This window comes from Mirounga leonina, unplaced genomic scaffold, assembly GCF_011800145.1.
Source record: "Mirounga leonina isolate KUSES-001 unplaced genomic scaffold, KU_Mleo_1.0 Mir_125, whole genome shotgun sequence".
Classification (NCBI taxonomy): Eukaryota; Metazoa; Chordata; class Mammalia; order Carnivora; family Phocidae; genus Mirounga; species Mirounga leonina.
This window is the reverse complement of record NW_023270305.1, coordinates 8,435,551-8,452,089: the sequence shown is the minus strand read 5'-3', so window position 1 is coordinate 8,452,089 and position 16,539 is coordinate 8,435,551. Positions and strand designations below refer to the sequence as shown.

Sequence of the window (16,539 nt, the reverse complement as noted above, 5' to 3'; positions counted from 1 at the left end):
TATAGTTAGTTTCTCTAACTGAATTTAAGGATTTTGTTTGACAGAGACACAGAGAGGGAACACAAGCAGGGGGCAGGGGAGAGGGAGAAGCAGGCTTCCCGCTGAGCAGGGAGCCTGATGCGGGGCTCGATCCCAGGACCGTGGGATCATGACCTGAGCCACCCAGGCGCCCCTCTAACTGAAGTTCTCTTTCTCACCCTCATGTTCATCTATTTTTTGCTGACTTTAACTCTTTACCCTTCGTATCACTTTGGGATTCACTCTAAGACTGGGAAGGATTAATGTTCCTTCTTTCTGTTTCCATAGTATCCTGGATCATTTTTACTGATGCACTTTTACTCTGTTACGATTGCCTTAGGGCAGGGACTGTGTTGTTTGTTCTTGGACTCCCCATACATAGCACAATGCCCAGCATACAAGAGACCATAAGCCAACATTTGTTTGAACTATGTTAATGAATGGGTAAATGAGTGAATGAAAAATATAATGACTAATCTCTTGTGGATAAAGGTACTGCAATGAAATGTTTTAATATGCTTTAACAAAAGTAGTAGTCATTTAAAAACATAAGAGTTCGTGAAGTGATGGCTGAGTACTACCGTGATAGTTCAGCCTGTTAAGGACCGGACTAATATTGAGTATTCTGTGTGATAACAAATGAACCAGGGGTAGCTTATTGGTGCCTTAAAAAAACAATATTTGAATGTTGCCTCAAATGTTTTATTATATTTGTATCCCATTTGTTCTCTAATCTTAAATACTGCTTTTTTTCTTTTTGTCATAAAAATGTGTAGAAAAGTTATTCACACCAGTTGAATAATTTTTTGTTAAAAATAAATGGAAAACTTTTAAACTAGGAAGGGACATTTATTTATTTATTTAGATTTTATTTATTTGACAGAGAATGCACACAAGTGGGGGGAGCTGCAGGCAGAGGGAGAGGGAGAAGCAGGCTCCCCGTCAATCAGGGGGCCCAATGTGGGGCTGGATCCCAGGATCCTGGGATCATGACCTGAGCCGAAGGCAGATGCTTAACAACTGAGCTACCCAGGTGTCCCTAGAAGGGACTTTTAAAAATAATCTTTAGGTGACAGTTTTTACACCAAGAGTAGAAAATTCTGTGATATTAACTAATATTTTCCAAACGTATTTGTTTGTGTTTATAGTGGTACAGCCATGTGTTCTGAATCTGCCCAGTATATAACTATGAGCTTGAGATGTGCCTCTGCCAGTTTAGGAGTTCTTTTTATTCTTCTAGGTTTCTATTTTGAATTATTATGAATCATGAAGAAAGCTTTAATATTTTAACAAGATGCTTCTAGGTAGCAGAGCCTTCAGGTTAATGTTTCTGTCTCCGTTGACCTTTCTGGTTTGACTGTTCTTCATATCGGCTTTTACTTTTTTTTGTTAACCAAATGGCTCTGTCTGTATTCCCAAGAAATGTGCCCAGGCCAGTGAGTTTCAAGAGTATGAAAGCTTTTTATTAAGATTATAATAACATTCAAAATAAAACAGTATGCCGATTTTTTTTTTTACTTTATTAATTTATATAAATACATTTTGGTTAGTTTAAAAGTACAAATATGTAATTGTGTTTTTCCTTCCAAACAGACCATTCAATGTCCCAGCCTATTATGGTACAGAGAAGATCTGGACAGGGTTTTCATGGAAACAGTGAAGTAAATGCAATACTGTCTCCGCGATCAGAAAGTGGAGGCCTTGGTGTGAGCATGGTAGAATATGTATTAAGTTCTTCTCCTGCTGATAAATTGGATTCTCGATTTAGGAAGGGAACTTTTGTAAGTATTTTGAATAAAGAAATATTTAATTAATGGTTATTTGGTTATCTTTTAAGTCCATTTATTTTTTTGGCTCTTCCAGAGCTCAAGGAAATCTTGCAGTTATTGGAGCTCTGGTTTTCTTCTCTTGGCCACTTCTTGAAATACATGAAATAGTAGAACCAATGGGAATATAACCTTAGCCATGTTACAAAAATCAAGCCATATTAATTATGAAACATAATTTGCAAGATTACAGTTGCTTATTTATGGTAGTGTTTGATGTGAAAGTAACTAAAAATCATCTGCATTAAGTAGAATTTTAATTTCGTCTGTGGTGTTACTGCTTTTCCAGCACCGCTATAGTTAAGGTTGCCTTAGCCCTTCTGTTATAAATCACTGTTTTGTGCTCAATTTTTTTGCCTTTGATAAATTAGTTGATTACAAAATTAAAATAAGGTACAATGCTTTTATTGTTTACGTGCACTATAGCGCAGTTTTAGGTCACCTTATGGAGCCTTTTTTTGTGTTCTATTAAATATTCAGAATCAAACAGATTCTTTTTCCTCAGGGCACTAGAGATGCTGAAACAGATGGACCTGAGAAAGGAGATCAAAAAGGCAAGGCTTCTCCATTTGAGGAGGACCAAAACAGAGATCTTAAACAAGGAGATGATGATGATTCTAAAATAAATGGCAGAGGTTTGCCAAATGGAATGGATGCCGATTGCAAAGATTTTAAGTAAGACTTTAACTTTCTCAAGAAGAAAAGCATATCTCTTTAGGGATAATTACTACTAGTTGGTGTGATTGATTTAGACATTTTCCAATTTTGGTTTATTTTATTTCCCTTTGTACCTTGTGTTAATCCAGAAGAAGATTTAATTTTTTTCCTAAGGAGTATTAGTTGATTGTGAACCTTTTTTTTTTTTTTTTAAATAATTCTTCAAAGTAGTCTCTAAAACAGTGCATTCCATTAAAGAAGTAATGTTAGAAGTTGCTGTTACCTTTCTGCTCCTATGGTAGTCTAAAATTTAACTTTTTCCTCCCTGCTAATATTTAGTGAATTTTAGGTTTAATCTGGTTTTTCTTGGCAAACTCCTTTCGGGGTTGCTCTTGAGCACCTTTCTGTGGAGTTTCCTCTTCCTTCTACCCCTATATTGTACCCCACCCAATCTAACTCTTAATCTTGGAAATGAGGGAACATAATTAGCTTGGAAGCTGTGACCTTTCTTCTTTAGTATATATGAATTTATGGTAATACTTAATATTCCTGAAACTATTCCTGAAGTAGGGAACATATTAGAGACTTCAAAAAGTTAACTTTAAGCTTAGAATTCTTTAAGTTGTAACTTTTTAGTTGTCTCTTTATGGTAATTAAATAAGTATTTTCTTCTAGCTTTGATCTCAGATTAGGCAGTGTGCATTTACCTAGATATTAGGGATTTGTTTCTTCATCCTGAATTCCTATACTTTATACTGCATTAGTCAGATGTTTTGGGGCTTATACCTGAAAATGAGCTGTTTCTTTAAGATCTTGTGAACCATGAAATCTCAGTTAACTGAGTATAACCATATATATGGGTGGTATGCTTTTACATTTATTGCCTTTAATTATCAAAAGCAGAGTAAAATGCTTCTTAAAACAGTGCCATTTGTATCTGTTCTAACTGCAAAAAAGCATCCAAAACCAGTAAACCTCTTTGATAAGAAATAAATTTAATGCTTTTCAATTTGTTTTAGAACCTTATCCTGATTTTACTTTTCTGCAATTATGTAATCTGAGTTTTAGTCAAGGGCATGTATTTAAAACTGAGTTGATTATGAGCCCTTCAGAGTATGCATTTATAATTGAAGTGTTAATACACCATTAACTATAGCAAGAAAATAGCACCACTTAATAGCGCAGTGCCTTTTTTCTCTTATATTCTCTAATTATTGCTGTATTAGAGTTGTTTGTATGAAAGGCTATGCTTCTTCATATTATGAACTTTTACATTTTTTAGCATTCTAATTTTATTCCATTAAGTTTGGGGTATACATTTTAAATTGTTTATGAAATATTTTAGATACAGTATTATACTTCATAGTGTAAAAATGTTTCAGACTAATAGCTGTGGCCATATGGTCACTATGCTGACATATCACTAATATGTACATTAATTGATACAGCATCAGTATATAATCACTGGAGTGTAGAACTGAAAGGAAGGGAAGAACTATAGTAGGCTTCATTTTAAAAGGCTAATTTTATTTATTTTTTAAAAGATTTTATTTATTTATTTGACAGAGAGAGACACAGTAAGAGAGGGAACACAAGCAGGGGAGTGGGAGAGGGAGAAGCAGGCTTCCCGCTGAGCAGGGAGCCCGATGCGGGGCTCGATCCCAGGACCCTGGGATCATGACCTGAGCTGAAGGCAGATGCTTAGCGACTGAGTCACCCAAGCGCCCCTAAAAGGCTAATTTTAAAGAAGATCCTTTCAGGTTTTTTTTTCTTTCCATATATGTTCTGAATGAAAAACCTTTGAATATTCACATGAAAAATTAGGTATGGTTAAAGGGGAAAGGACGTAGAAATTTCTTCTAAATATTGCAAGGATAGTGGTTGATTTTTAAATAAAATGTAAGTTCACCTAAATATGTGGAAACCTATTCTTTTTTTTTTTTTTAAAGATTTTATTTATTTATTTGACAGAGAGAGACACAGCGAGAGAGGGAACACAAGCAGGGGGAGTAGGAGAGGGAAAAGCAGGCTTCCTGCCAAGCGGGGAGCCCGATGCGGGGCTCGATCCCAGGATCCTGGGATCATGACCTGAGCTGAAGGCAGACGCTTAACGACTGAGCCACCCAGGTGCCCCGTGGAAACCGATTCTTACAATTAAGTAATTTTATTAAGTAATTTGTAAAATGCTCTGTACATGTTTGCAAATTTATCTTGATGTGAAGCTCCTGAACTTGGGTGCAGAGTTACATAGGTGTTAACAACTGGCACTGAAAACCAGGTAATATAGTTACTGTCATTTACTTAATGTACTTACGTTTGCATATACTGTGAACTCATGTTCCTCAGAACAAACTTATTTCTTGTGAGGGAAAAGATCTTGCATAAAATATTTTTGTAGAAGAAAAGACACTGTAAATGAGGATAGATTATGTCTAGATATAAAGTAAAAATAAGGTTTAGACCATGAAGGATGTTGATAAAAAGAGAAGAGTCGATGCTCAATAAATTTTTTGAAAAAATTAAGGAGGCTTGTTAGTAGAGGAAGTTGATGTTTTATATGACATATACTTTTTATTGATGGGCATACTTAATTATTGGTAAATATGTTACAAATTTCTATTTCTTTTTGATGATTTTAACTGAAACAATTTTGTGTGATAAAGATGGTTTTTGGAGAGCTGTCATAAAGGCTTTTCACACTTCATTTTTTGTCCTTACTTGAAACAGTAAGCACAAGAAGGTTATGTCTTCAGTCTCCTTTAAGAAACTGAGGCTTGGAAGATGAATTGATTTGCTCAAAATTGTATTTAAAGACAGTCCGGAGTCAACCTTCGTCTTAGTTCATGTCGTTTTCCATTGTATCTCACATTTTACACTCTGAAGTCATGAAGGCCATCCTTTATGGCTAATCCCCCCCCTCCCCCCCCGAACCATTATTAAGCAAGATATGGCAAAATTCTGTGCTGGTAGACAAGACCAGGAGTATGGTAGGTGGGTTTTGGTTTTGAGTCTTTCCATGTTTGTCACTTGATAGTCTGCTATTCATACACCATTCATTTTTTCTGTGACTTGAGAAAAATTTCGGGTAGTCTAAACCCTAAATTGTGATATTGGCTAATTTTCTTATCTGTAAAATTGAGTTAAATCTTGATGCTATTCAAATTAGAGAGAATGATCATTAGTAATATGAAAAAAACAAAACCATGTCAGTTCTTAAGAAGAAGTTAGAAAAAAAATGATGGAGTGGTTAGTGACCTGGGGTGCCTGATTTGCCCTCTGTATTTTACAACCTTTGTTTTTCATTATTTTCCTACTTTCCAATTCCAACTGTGACTGACTTACTACTTTTACTCATAAAGTCTTTGTTTTCTTTATACAGTCGTACTCCTGGAAGTCGTCAGTCTTCTCCAACTGAAGTAGTTGAGCGCCTGGGCCCCAATACTAATCCCCCAGAAGGATTGGGGCCTCTTCCTAATCCTACAGCTAATAAACCACTTGTTGAAGAATTTTCAAATCCTGAAACTCAGAATCTGGATGCCATGGAACAAGTTGGTCTGGATTCCTTACAGTTTGACTATCCTGGTAATCAGGTACCCATGGACTCTTCAGGAGCTACTGTAGGCCTTTTTGATTACAATTCCCAGCAGCAGGTAAAGCATGAAGTTCCTTTAATGATGCTCCTCTTAACTATGTACTGGTGTAGCCTGAAGTACTATGAGGCATTGATATGAATAACAGGAGTGTTGTTAAATACTTAATGTTTTATAAGTAAAATGTTTTTATAGTTGAGAAAGCGATTAAGTGTTTAAATACACTGTTCACAGCTTTTTAAATAGAAATGAAATGCTTTGAGACTAATCTTTATATTAAATGTTTTCTCTAATAGCTCTTTCAGAGGACTAATGCACTAACAGTTCAGCAGTTAACTGCAGCTCAACAGCAGCAATATGCATTAGCTGCAGCCCAGCAGCCACATATAGGTGAGTCTTTGTAAGTTACCATTTTGATGAGACTTAGAAAATCTTGGGTTAGTGTTTATTAGAATGCTTCGTTTTTCTTTTACTGAATGGTGTTATTTCGTTATGTTTTAAAACATCTCATTGAAATCAAAGAGTAATTACATGGCAAGAGTAAAGATTTAACTAGGGAAGAACTGTTTCTGATTATTGTATCCTAATCAAGGATATTTAATGAAAATAAAAATCTATAACTTGATGAAAGCTGGAGGCACATAAGTTTTTTTCTGTGTCAAGTTGAGAGTCAAACACTTGGAAATTTGGAAATTCAAATGTATGTTATATCTGTTATCAATCACAATGTTTACTTAAAAAAATCAGATTTCCAAGAAAATTCCTTAAAATATTTTCTTCTTTACTTCATTATTTGGTCCTTGACTTTTAGCCTTTAATGTGAATTATTATAATTACACATTTGTTACTGCTAAAGCATTGGTACGTGTTATCCATGTTGGGGTTTTATGTTTGCTTTTTAACTTTTTAATTTGAAATAATTATAGAGTCACATGGAGTTGCAAGGAGAGTACAGAGAGGTTCCCCACCCAGCTTTCCCTATATAGCTACATCTTACATAATTACAGTACAGTACCAAAATCAGGAATATGAAATTGATAAATGTATATATATGTGTTACATCACTTTATCACATGTGTAGATTTATGTAACCATTTTTATGCCTGATTTTAGCTGACCTTAATTTATTAAGTAGTTTGAAAAGGTATGAATATTCCCCACATCATAACCTATGGAAGCAGGCTTGGGAGGGGGTGATATACTAAGTTGATTCTCTTCCCTTACCTTAGTACTGTTCTGTGTCAATCCAAGAAGGTCTCCTACATCCCAGATTTTATTTTTGGTTTTAATCAAAGGTGACCACGCATTTCTAGATGGCTTCTAATAGCAGCATGCATTCTTTGCCACCAGCTTCCTTTATCCTTATATTTAGTCGTTCTTATTAGAAATGTGGTGATTCCTGGGGTACCTGGGTGGTTTAGTCGGTTAAGTATCTGATTCTTGATTTCAGCTCAGGTCATGATGTCAGGGTCATGAGATTGAGCCTCTTGTATGGCTCCACACTCAGCGCTGAGTCGGCTTAGGGTTCTCTCTCGCCCTGCTTGTGCGCGCATGTGTGCACGTGCGCACACTCTCTCTCTCTCTTCCAAATGAATAAATAAAATTTTAAAAAAGAAAAGAAATGTAGCGATTCCTGTCTACTCACAGACTAGTATAACCCTTTTTTGTTTCTTGAAGGCTCTAAGGTATGTTTTAGTATGTGACATTTTGAAGTTTTAAATTTTCTCCTCTTATTTGCTTTTTTAATATGAACTTTAGAATTTGCTTATTTATTTACTTCCAGAAGATTGGGTTTAAATTTTAAATTAACTTTGGGAAAATCTACATCTTTATGACCTTAAGTATTCTAACCAGGACATTGTGTATCTTTACATTTGTTCAAGTTTGCTTTTGTATTGTTTATCAGTGCTTTAAAGTTTTTCTCATGTAAGTTTGCATAGTCCTTGATAAGTTTGTTCTTAGGTATTTTATCTTTTGCTATCAATGTAAGTGGCCTCCTATCTTTTATTAAATCTTTAGATATCTGTGAAAGCTCTTGATTAGCAAATACTAAAATTTCTGAGTATATATTCTAATTGAACCATAATTGTGTTCACGGAATAAAAAAAAGTGCGTATAATCTCTTAACGAGCTCTTTCAATTTGCTAATGTTTTATTTAGAATGTCTGCATCAATAATGTGTACATGAAATTAGTCCTTAAGTTTGTGTGTTTCCTTGCATTTTTGTCAGATTTTGGAATATGGTCACTTCATAAAAACAATTTAGAACTATCCCCCCTTTTAATACCTTAAAGAGTATTTCAGGTAACATTGGACTTATGTCGTCTTTTAAAACTTGGCAGAACTTCTTTGTGAAGCCATCTAGGAAACCATGCACATAAATTTGAAAACCTGAATAAAAATGGAAATATTTCTAAGCATAATTTACCAAAATTGACTCCACCTTTTAATCTTTGTTCCGTAGTTAAATATATTCATTGTTGACCATCAGTCTTACTATCCAAGTTTGCCTAGTCATCTCTTGGCTGGCTGAAAGCCCATTTTAGAACAGCATTGTACAATAGAAATATAATATGTGCCACATAGATTTTTAAATTCTTTGGTAGCCACATTTTTGAAAAGTTAAAAGAAATAGGTGAAATTAAATTGAATATATTATTTAACCCATTACATCCAAAAATGTCATTTTAAATGTGACCAATATAAAACTTACTAATGAGAAATTAAAATTTTTTTCTTCATATGAAGCTTTTCTAATCAGGTGTGCATTTTTCCACTTTGAGCAGATGCTCAGTAGCTGTATCTGGTTGTAACTATCGTAATAGTGTGGCTCTAGAAGATTCTTCTAGAATGGGGATTGACAAACTTTAATAAAGGCCCAGATAGTAAATATTGTAATTTTTGCAACCCGTGTGATTTCAGTCACAACTAGTCAACTCTGCTGTTACAGCACAGAAGAACCTTGAGTGACATATGACTGAGTATGGCCATATTCCTATAAAATTTTACTGTGGATACTGTAATTTGAATATCATTATAATTTTTATGTGTTGCAAAGTATTATTTTCAACTGTTAAAAAATGTTAAAATTGTTCTTAGTTTATATAAAAATAAGTAGCAACCTGGACTTGGCTCATGGACAGGGCCAGAAAGAGATAATAGATACAGTAAGGGAGAGAAAGAGAAAAGAAAAAGGATTGTTTAGGTGGTTGGGAAATTTTTGTACTTTAGGAAATTGAGAGATAAGCCATAGGAGTAAATTAGAAATGAATCTATAGTCTGCAGAGGGCTATAAGAGGGACAAACCAATAGAGGGCCTACACACTACCAGGATTGGAGTTTGAGTCATGCTAACCATGTGTGGTAAGAGCACCCAGGTCACAAATAGAAATAAGACTTGGTTTGGAGACTTAACTTTATGATGTGTAGTTGGCAGTCTTGATATCACCTGATGGACAGGTGAGTGTAAGAGCTTCTCACAGATAGTATCGCAAACAAAATTGACAGTGTAAACAATAAAGATCAGCCAGAAAGCAGTCAGTTGTGTAACAAAGAGTAGAATTTACACCCGAGATGTAGAAATAAGAGAACCTTAAAGTTTCAGAAAGAACTTTTAAAAGTTGACTCACAATCTTAGGAGATAAAGGACTTAAGCCATCCAAGATCAGCGGTCTTAAAACAACAAAATGATGTGAAAACCAACCACTTCAGAGTCTTGTAAGTAAAAAGACCTAGGTGGGCTTCATTATTGAGTAGTTGTCACCTAGGATGAAATGAACTGGAGAAGAAAACTTAAGAGATCTCCAAGAACACTTAACCCATAGTAATTAGTACTTGGCAGAGAGGAGAGAAATTAGAAGCTAAGGAGTGGAGTCGGTAGTAACTAAAGATATGCAAGGCATAGAAGACTATAACTTTTCCTGACGTCTCAGATAAATGTGGACACATACATTTTGGAGAAAACTCAACATTATAAAGATGTCACTTCACCTAAGTTAATTTGAGGATTTAATGTATTCTTGGTTGGAATCCCAGTAAGATTTTTTTAGAACTTGAAAGTTTTTGATGTTTGTCTTAGAAAAGTAAAACGAGAAAATTAATGGAAAACTAAAGTGGAAAGAGGGAGACCTACTCAACCATATTTCAAAAGTTACCGTTTTCAATGATTAAAACTGTTGTACTGACTTTGGCATATACAAGTAGGTAGTAGACACGAATGCTTTGCAATAGATGTGCACATGTGTCTGTTTAGTGTGCAATGGTGGGAAAAGATTTTAATTTTAATTGACATCTCAAATAAACGATAAAAGAGTGTATGTGGAAAATAGCTTGGAGATAATTGGGTTCTCTTCCTGATAGATTAAAAATTTAAATGAGAGGGGAGCCTGGATGCCTCGGCAGGTTAAGCGTCTGCCTTCGGTTTAGGTCATGATCTCGGAGTGCTGCTCAGTGGGGAGTCTGCTTGTCCGTCTCCCTCTGCCCCTCCCCACCCCACTTGTGCACTCGCTCTCTCACATAAATAAAAATTACTTATGTGAGAGGGAGACAGACACAGCGAGAGAGGGAACACAAGCAGGGGGAGTGGGAGAGGGAGAAGCAGGCCTCCCGCCAAGCAGGGAGCCAGATGCGGGGCTCGATCCCAGGACCCTGGGATCATGACCTGAGCCAAAGGCAGATGCTTAATGACTGAGCCACCCAGGCACCCCTAAATAAAATGTTCATGAAAAAATTTTTTTGTTTTAATCTCTGGTTCTTTATCAAAGAGACATAACTTTATCTTTCTCATTTAATTTTTTTTTTATAGATTTATTTATTTGCGAGAGAGAGAATGAGAGAGAGCATGAGAGGGAGGAGGGTCAGAGAGAGAAGCAGACTCCCCACTGAGCAAGGAGCCCGATGCGGGACTCGATCCTGGGACTCCAGGATCATGACCTGAGCCGAAGGCAGTTGCCCAACCAACTGAGCCACCCAGGCGCCCTCTCATTTAAATTTTTTTGAACATTTTATTTATTTATTTATTTGAGAGAGTGAGAGCCAGAGAGATCATAGAGGGAGAGGGAGAAGCAAACTTGCCTTTGAGCAGAGAGTCTGATGCGGGACTCCATCCCAGGACCCCGAGATCATGACCTGAGCCGAAGGCAGACACTTAACTGGCTGAACCACCCAGGCGCCCCAAACAAAAAAAAATGTCTTAATGCTTTATTTTACGTCTCAGATTGACAACTGTTTAAAAAGTTTGGTAATGTCCTATTTTGGCAGGAGTCTGAGTGGCATTCTCATATGTTCCTGATGAGAATATAAATTGGTACAACTTTCCTGGAGAATAATATGGAAATGCTGAACAAGAACTGATATATATTTTCCCATTTATGTGAATGTTTATAAAGATACAATGATAATGCAGAACCCCTTTGTACTTAAAGAATAATAGGAGCACTGTTATTTATAACAAAACGTAGTGAGCCATGTGAATATATAGCAGTAATAGACTGATTAAATCACATTCCTTCTATACATTAGAAAGAATGATTTGATAGATTGTTTTGTTTTGTTTTGTTTTAAGATTTTATTTATTTATTCATGAGAGAGACAGACAGAGGCAGAGGGAGAAGCAGACTCGGGAGCCCGATGTGGGACTCAATCCCAGGACCCTGGGATCATGACCTGAGCCGAAGGCAGTTAGCCATCTGAGCCACCCAGGCGCCCTAGATTATCTTTTGACATAGAAAGGGATCTATGGTTAATTGGCAAATGAAAAAAAGCATATTAAAGTATCATCATAGCCTACAGTATAAAATGTGTGTGTTCATTTAAAAATGTAAAAGGATATATATTTCTACTTGTGTGCATGTATAAACAGATACATATTTGTATGTGTATATGTGCAAACATAAATATGTATGCATATATGTAAATACACAAGCATATTGTTTGATGCCTAGTATGTCTAGTATGTTGTAAATATTTCTTCGATGACTCGTGAGCTCTTTAAAACATGCGAGAAACATTTTTTTCAACAGAAGATTCAATATGTATCCATTAGGTCAAACTAATTCCTTGTTTTTCAAATATCTGAAACTTCCTGTCTGCTTTATAACATAAATGTGGAGAAAGCTGTGTTAAAATTATTTATAAAATTGAAAAATTTAGAAGGATATAAACCAATGGTCAGTAAAGAGTACATGAGGACTTTGGCTTTACATTTTATATGCTCTAATAGTATTTGAGATTTTAAAAGCAGTCTTTTTAACGACTAAGCCACCCAGGCGCCCTAAAAGCAGTCTTTTTAAATCCTATAATATGGAATATAAAAAAATTACATCTTAGCTTTGAGATTTTATACTGGTATGACTGGATATGAATACCGCTGCATCCTTTGTTTTCTCCTGTGATAAAGATAATTTGTGGTAGAGGAACCAGAAGGAAATCTTGAAACCTTTGCCCTCAGGTGTAGTTAAGGATGCAACTCTGAGCAAATGATTTTTTAAATAGTGCGGGGATTTTATTGAACCCTCTTAATTCTTCCTCTATTAAAAGCATATTTTTCAAATGGCTTTTTTGTGCCTGTGCATGAGATCAGTGTTATGGGTTATGGCCACTATATTTAGAAATTAAATAGATTTATAGACATTAATATAAAAAAGAAAAATTAGGTAAAAAATAGGTTATGTTGGAACTTTATAAAGATAATTTTTTTTGAGATATTTGTGGCATGTATATGTGTATATGGACACTAGGTCGATGTGAAATACATTTCATATTATGGGTCAGTCAAAACATTTAAAAACTGCTATAATACAGAATGAAGTTTCTGAATCTCAATTTTTAAGACAAGTGCTCCTTTTGGATACTTTTTAAAAGTTACTTATGTCCACTTGCTTTTATACTCCTATTCCCCCTTCTTAATCATCTTATTTTTTTTTAAAGATTTTATTTTTAAGTAATCTCTACACCCAACATGGGGTTCAAACTCACAACCCCAGTATCAGGAGTCATATGTTCTACCACCTGAGTCTGCTAGGCACCCCATTAATTATCTTTTAAATTGAACCTTTTTGAGCTCTTTTAACTTTAAACACACCCCTTTTGTTATTTCCTCACCTTCAACTTGTCTCCATTATTTTCCAGAAGAGACAGCTTTGGCAGTTAGTACTTTATGGTAAATGGTATACACAGTGATTCCTCGAAACCAGCAGTCGTCTTGTCTCTCTTAATAAATACTGCAAATGAATATTTTAAAATCTTTTGTAGCATTTGCTAAGTTCACATTGGCATACATTAGATGCAGAAGTGGCCTTAAAGTCACCATACTACTTAAAGCCCTTCATTTTTCTTCTATTGCTTTTGGGGGGTAAAGTCCAAACTATTTAACATAACCCAGGAAGATCTTTATGGGTTTTCCTTCTGATTATAACTGGTTTTGTCTTGTCTTGCCCTTTAGTCCCGCTTCATCCTACCCACTCCTTCTGAAGCTTAAGTACCCCTTCTCTCTATGTCCATAGCACTTACTATACTATATTCTAATTGCCAATTTGCTTGTTTTTCTCATTAGATGGATTGATTTGTGAGGGCAGAGCATATCTGTCTTCCTCACTGGAATCCCCTAGCTCATAGTATAGCTTAATAAAGATTGAATGAAAAACTACCATTGAACAATAGTAGTTCTAGCTCTCAACATTTATCATGTGCCTGTTGTGCTAGTTCTATATAGTCATTTCATAATCAGGATCATGTAATTCTCACAAAAATCCTCTTAAGACGTGGATAGACACCTATTTCAAAAACGAAGAATCTTAGAGTCAGGTTGTGTTACATGCCCAAGGTCACTCATTTAATCAGAATTTGAACCATTATACACAGTCTCTTCCCTCACTCCAAATTTAGTGTAGAAATGATTTTACCTAATGAAGAAACTCATACTTTACATTTACTCATTATTTCCTCCCTTTTTAAATACAGCTGGTGTATTCTCAGCAGGCCTTGCTCCAGCTGCATTTGTGCCAAATCCATATATTATTAGTGCTGCTCCTCCAGGGACTGATCCATACACTGCAGCAGGATTGGCTGCAGCAGCAACATTAGCAGGTAACTTACTCTTCATCCTTGTTGCTTATTATGGATTTAGTTTTAATTCTGGTATAAGCTTTATTTTTGTCTATTTGGGCAATTTGAAGTTCTAGGAAAATGAAACATTTATCTAAAATGAACTGAAGTTTCCGGAGAGTTAGTTTCCTACTTTTCCTGTTGTAATGCTTGGAAAAAGCCTAAGCCTGGTAACTCTTTCCTCATATACATAGTTGATTTATATTTCAGTTTTGTAGTTTCAGAAATCTTACATTGTCAACCACAAATCTTCCTTTTTGTGACCGTTTCTGTTGCCCACAGAGACAATGCAAAATCAAGTCACTTCTCATAAAATAAACTGGGGGTAGGTGCTATAAATACCCATGTCAGGGAAAGTGTGAGGTAAGGAGCTTCAGCAATCTTGAGAGAATGAGTATCTAGAAAGTAATTTATTTAGCAGTATTAAAATGTGTAAGCCAACTGAAGGGCAAAATGGAGGGATGGAGTTGGAAAGAACTTAACTGTCAAAAACCTGAAGCTACCACTCAAAATCTGAAATGAAAGCCAAAACTATACAATGTTACATGTTAGTGGTATTGCAATAAAGCTGGGGAAAAAATGTTTTTAAACCCAAAACTATATTTATTGCTTTTTTAAGTAAGGAGAGTTGTGTGCTGGTCAGGTACTATCCTGTTGAGCAAAGCAATTTGTTGATCTTCTGTGGGGTTATGAGGAAGTTATTTTAGGCTGAGTTGGGTATAGAGACAAATGAATGAGTCTTAGGTATGGGTTATTATGTTGGTCACAGAGGCAGAAACAGGGTAATATCAGCCACAGATGTATGTTCACTGGAGTGAGCCTGGCAGTTGAATTTCATTAACTCTAGACTACCATGATTTTTTTTACTTTGTTCACTGAAATGAATTGTCAGTAAGTGCCACTTCTGCGAGTTGTTATCATGACCATAGAACAGTTAGTCTTTTCCTAAGAGTTTGGGACTTTTTTTTATACTCAAGACTTTAAGAAGTGAAAAAATAAATGTTAGTTTCAAGTTCTTGTTTGATAGCTTGTTTAGCAGACTGAAACTAACCTGTCATATTCAGTAGTGTTTGGTATAGATCTGCATGTGATTCCATAAAGAAGGGATGAACTGTCTTGGTGCCATTTAACTGGATGTTAGTATGTAAAGTTCTGGTGTATCGTACAATCTATGGAATCAAAAGAAGCCCCTTTAAGAAATTGTTAGTTTTGAGAGTAAGTAGGCATTCTGGACTTAGGCTTCATGAGACCAGTGCTACCTAGTAAAATACAGTGTGAGCCAGATAATGTAATTTAAATTTTTCTAGTAGCTACATTATAAAATAAGTAAAAAACATGAAATTAATTTCAGTGTTTGATTTAGCCAAAATACCTAAAATATCATTTTAATATAATTTTAAGTTACTAATAGATGTTTTACACACACACACACACACACACACCCATGCAAAGTCTTCAAAATCTTGTGTATATCATACTTATAGCACATCTCAGTTGGGCTATCCAATTTTTTAAGTCTTGAGTAGCCACAAGTGGCTTCTGGCTACTGTTTTGGGCAGACAGGTTCTAGGTAGATGTCTCACTCTTGTTTTGATAATGTATTCTTCCTTCATAAATCCTGTTAATAGTTCTCATTGTAGAAATAGATTTTATCTTTAAATTTTTTAATGCTTTTTACTTTAGTTGATTCAGTACAGTTGTGTACTGGGCTTTACTTTTCTCCAAAACAAAGTAAAACCAAGAGTTTAACTTTATAAAATGTTAAATAGCTATACTAAAATCATACCAGTGGAATTTTAGGCCATCTTTGTTGTATCAATCCATAATAATGACATCTTATTCATCAGCTTAATGGTGGGGCTATATGTGCATGCTCTTTCCTCTCCTGGAAGCAAATTTATCTTAAATAAATAGAATAGAGCAATAAGAATTCATTCTGTTTTTCCTACTTTGCTTTTGCATGTCTGTGTCTGTCTGTGCTTTATATTACCTAGTTCTTTCTTGTCTTGACTCACTAGTCCCATTTTCCTAACCATATAAACACTGAAGTTTATTTTCATGTGATTTTCAATTGTTTTGTGAGAATTGTGACTAATTCTGTTTCAAATGTGAAGAATATGTTTAATAAAAACTTAATTAAATATATTTTTAAATTCAAGAGTTACAATTCAAGTAACAGTTGTAGCAAGCTTGGTGCCAGAATGTTCCCTAGTTTTATGTTATAGATTGCAAATAAAAAGATAAAAGTGTTTTTATTGTTGTAATTCTTTTCAGTAGTCAGAAAATGATCTTTCTTAAGAGAATTTGAATTGACATAGTAAATCTTAAAATTTTATGACGTCTAA

The 16,539-nt window shown here is 35.1% G+C and overlaps 1 protein-coding gene across 7 annotated transcripts in view; it reads left to right on the top strand.

The window, feature by feature from the left end:
• PUM2 (pumilio RNA binding family member 2) overlaps positions 1-16,539 on the top strand; it is a 101,273-nt gene that overhangs the window by 34,042 nt on the left and 50,692 nt on the right. For all 7 annotated transcript variants that reach the window (XM_035000653.1, XM_035000649.1, XM_035000651.1 and 4 more), the window contains 5 exons: positions 1,612-1,799; positions 2,350-2,519; positions 5,881-6,151; positions 6,388-6,481; positions 14,051-14,176. In XM_035000653.1, coding sequence (XP_034856544.1) covers positions 1,612-1,799; positions 2,350-2,519; positions 5,881-6,151; positions 6,388-6,481; positions 14,051-14,176 — 849 coding nt within the window. The remainder of the gene's footprint in view (positions 1-1,611; positions 1,800-2,349; positions 2,520-5,880; positions 6,152-6,387; positions 6,482-14,050; positions 14,177-16,539) is intronic.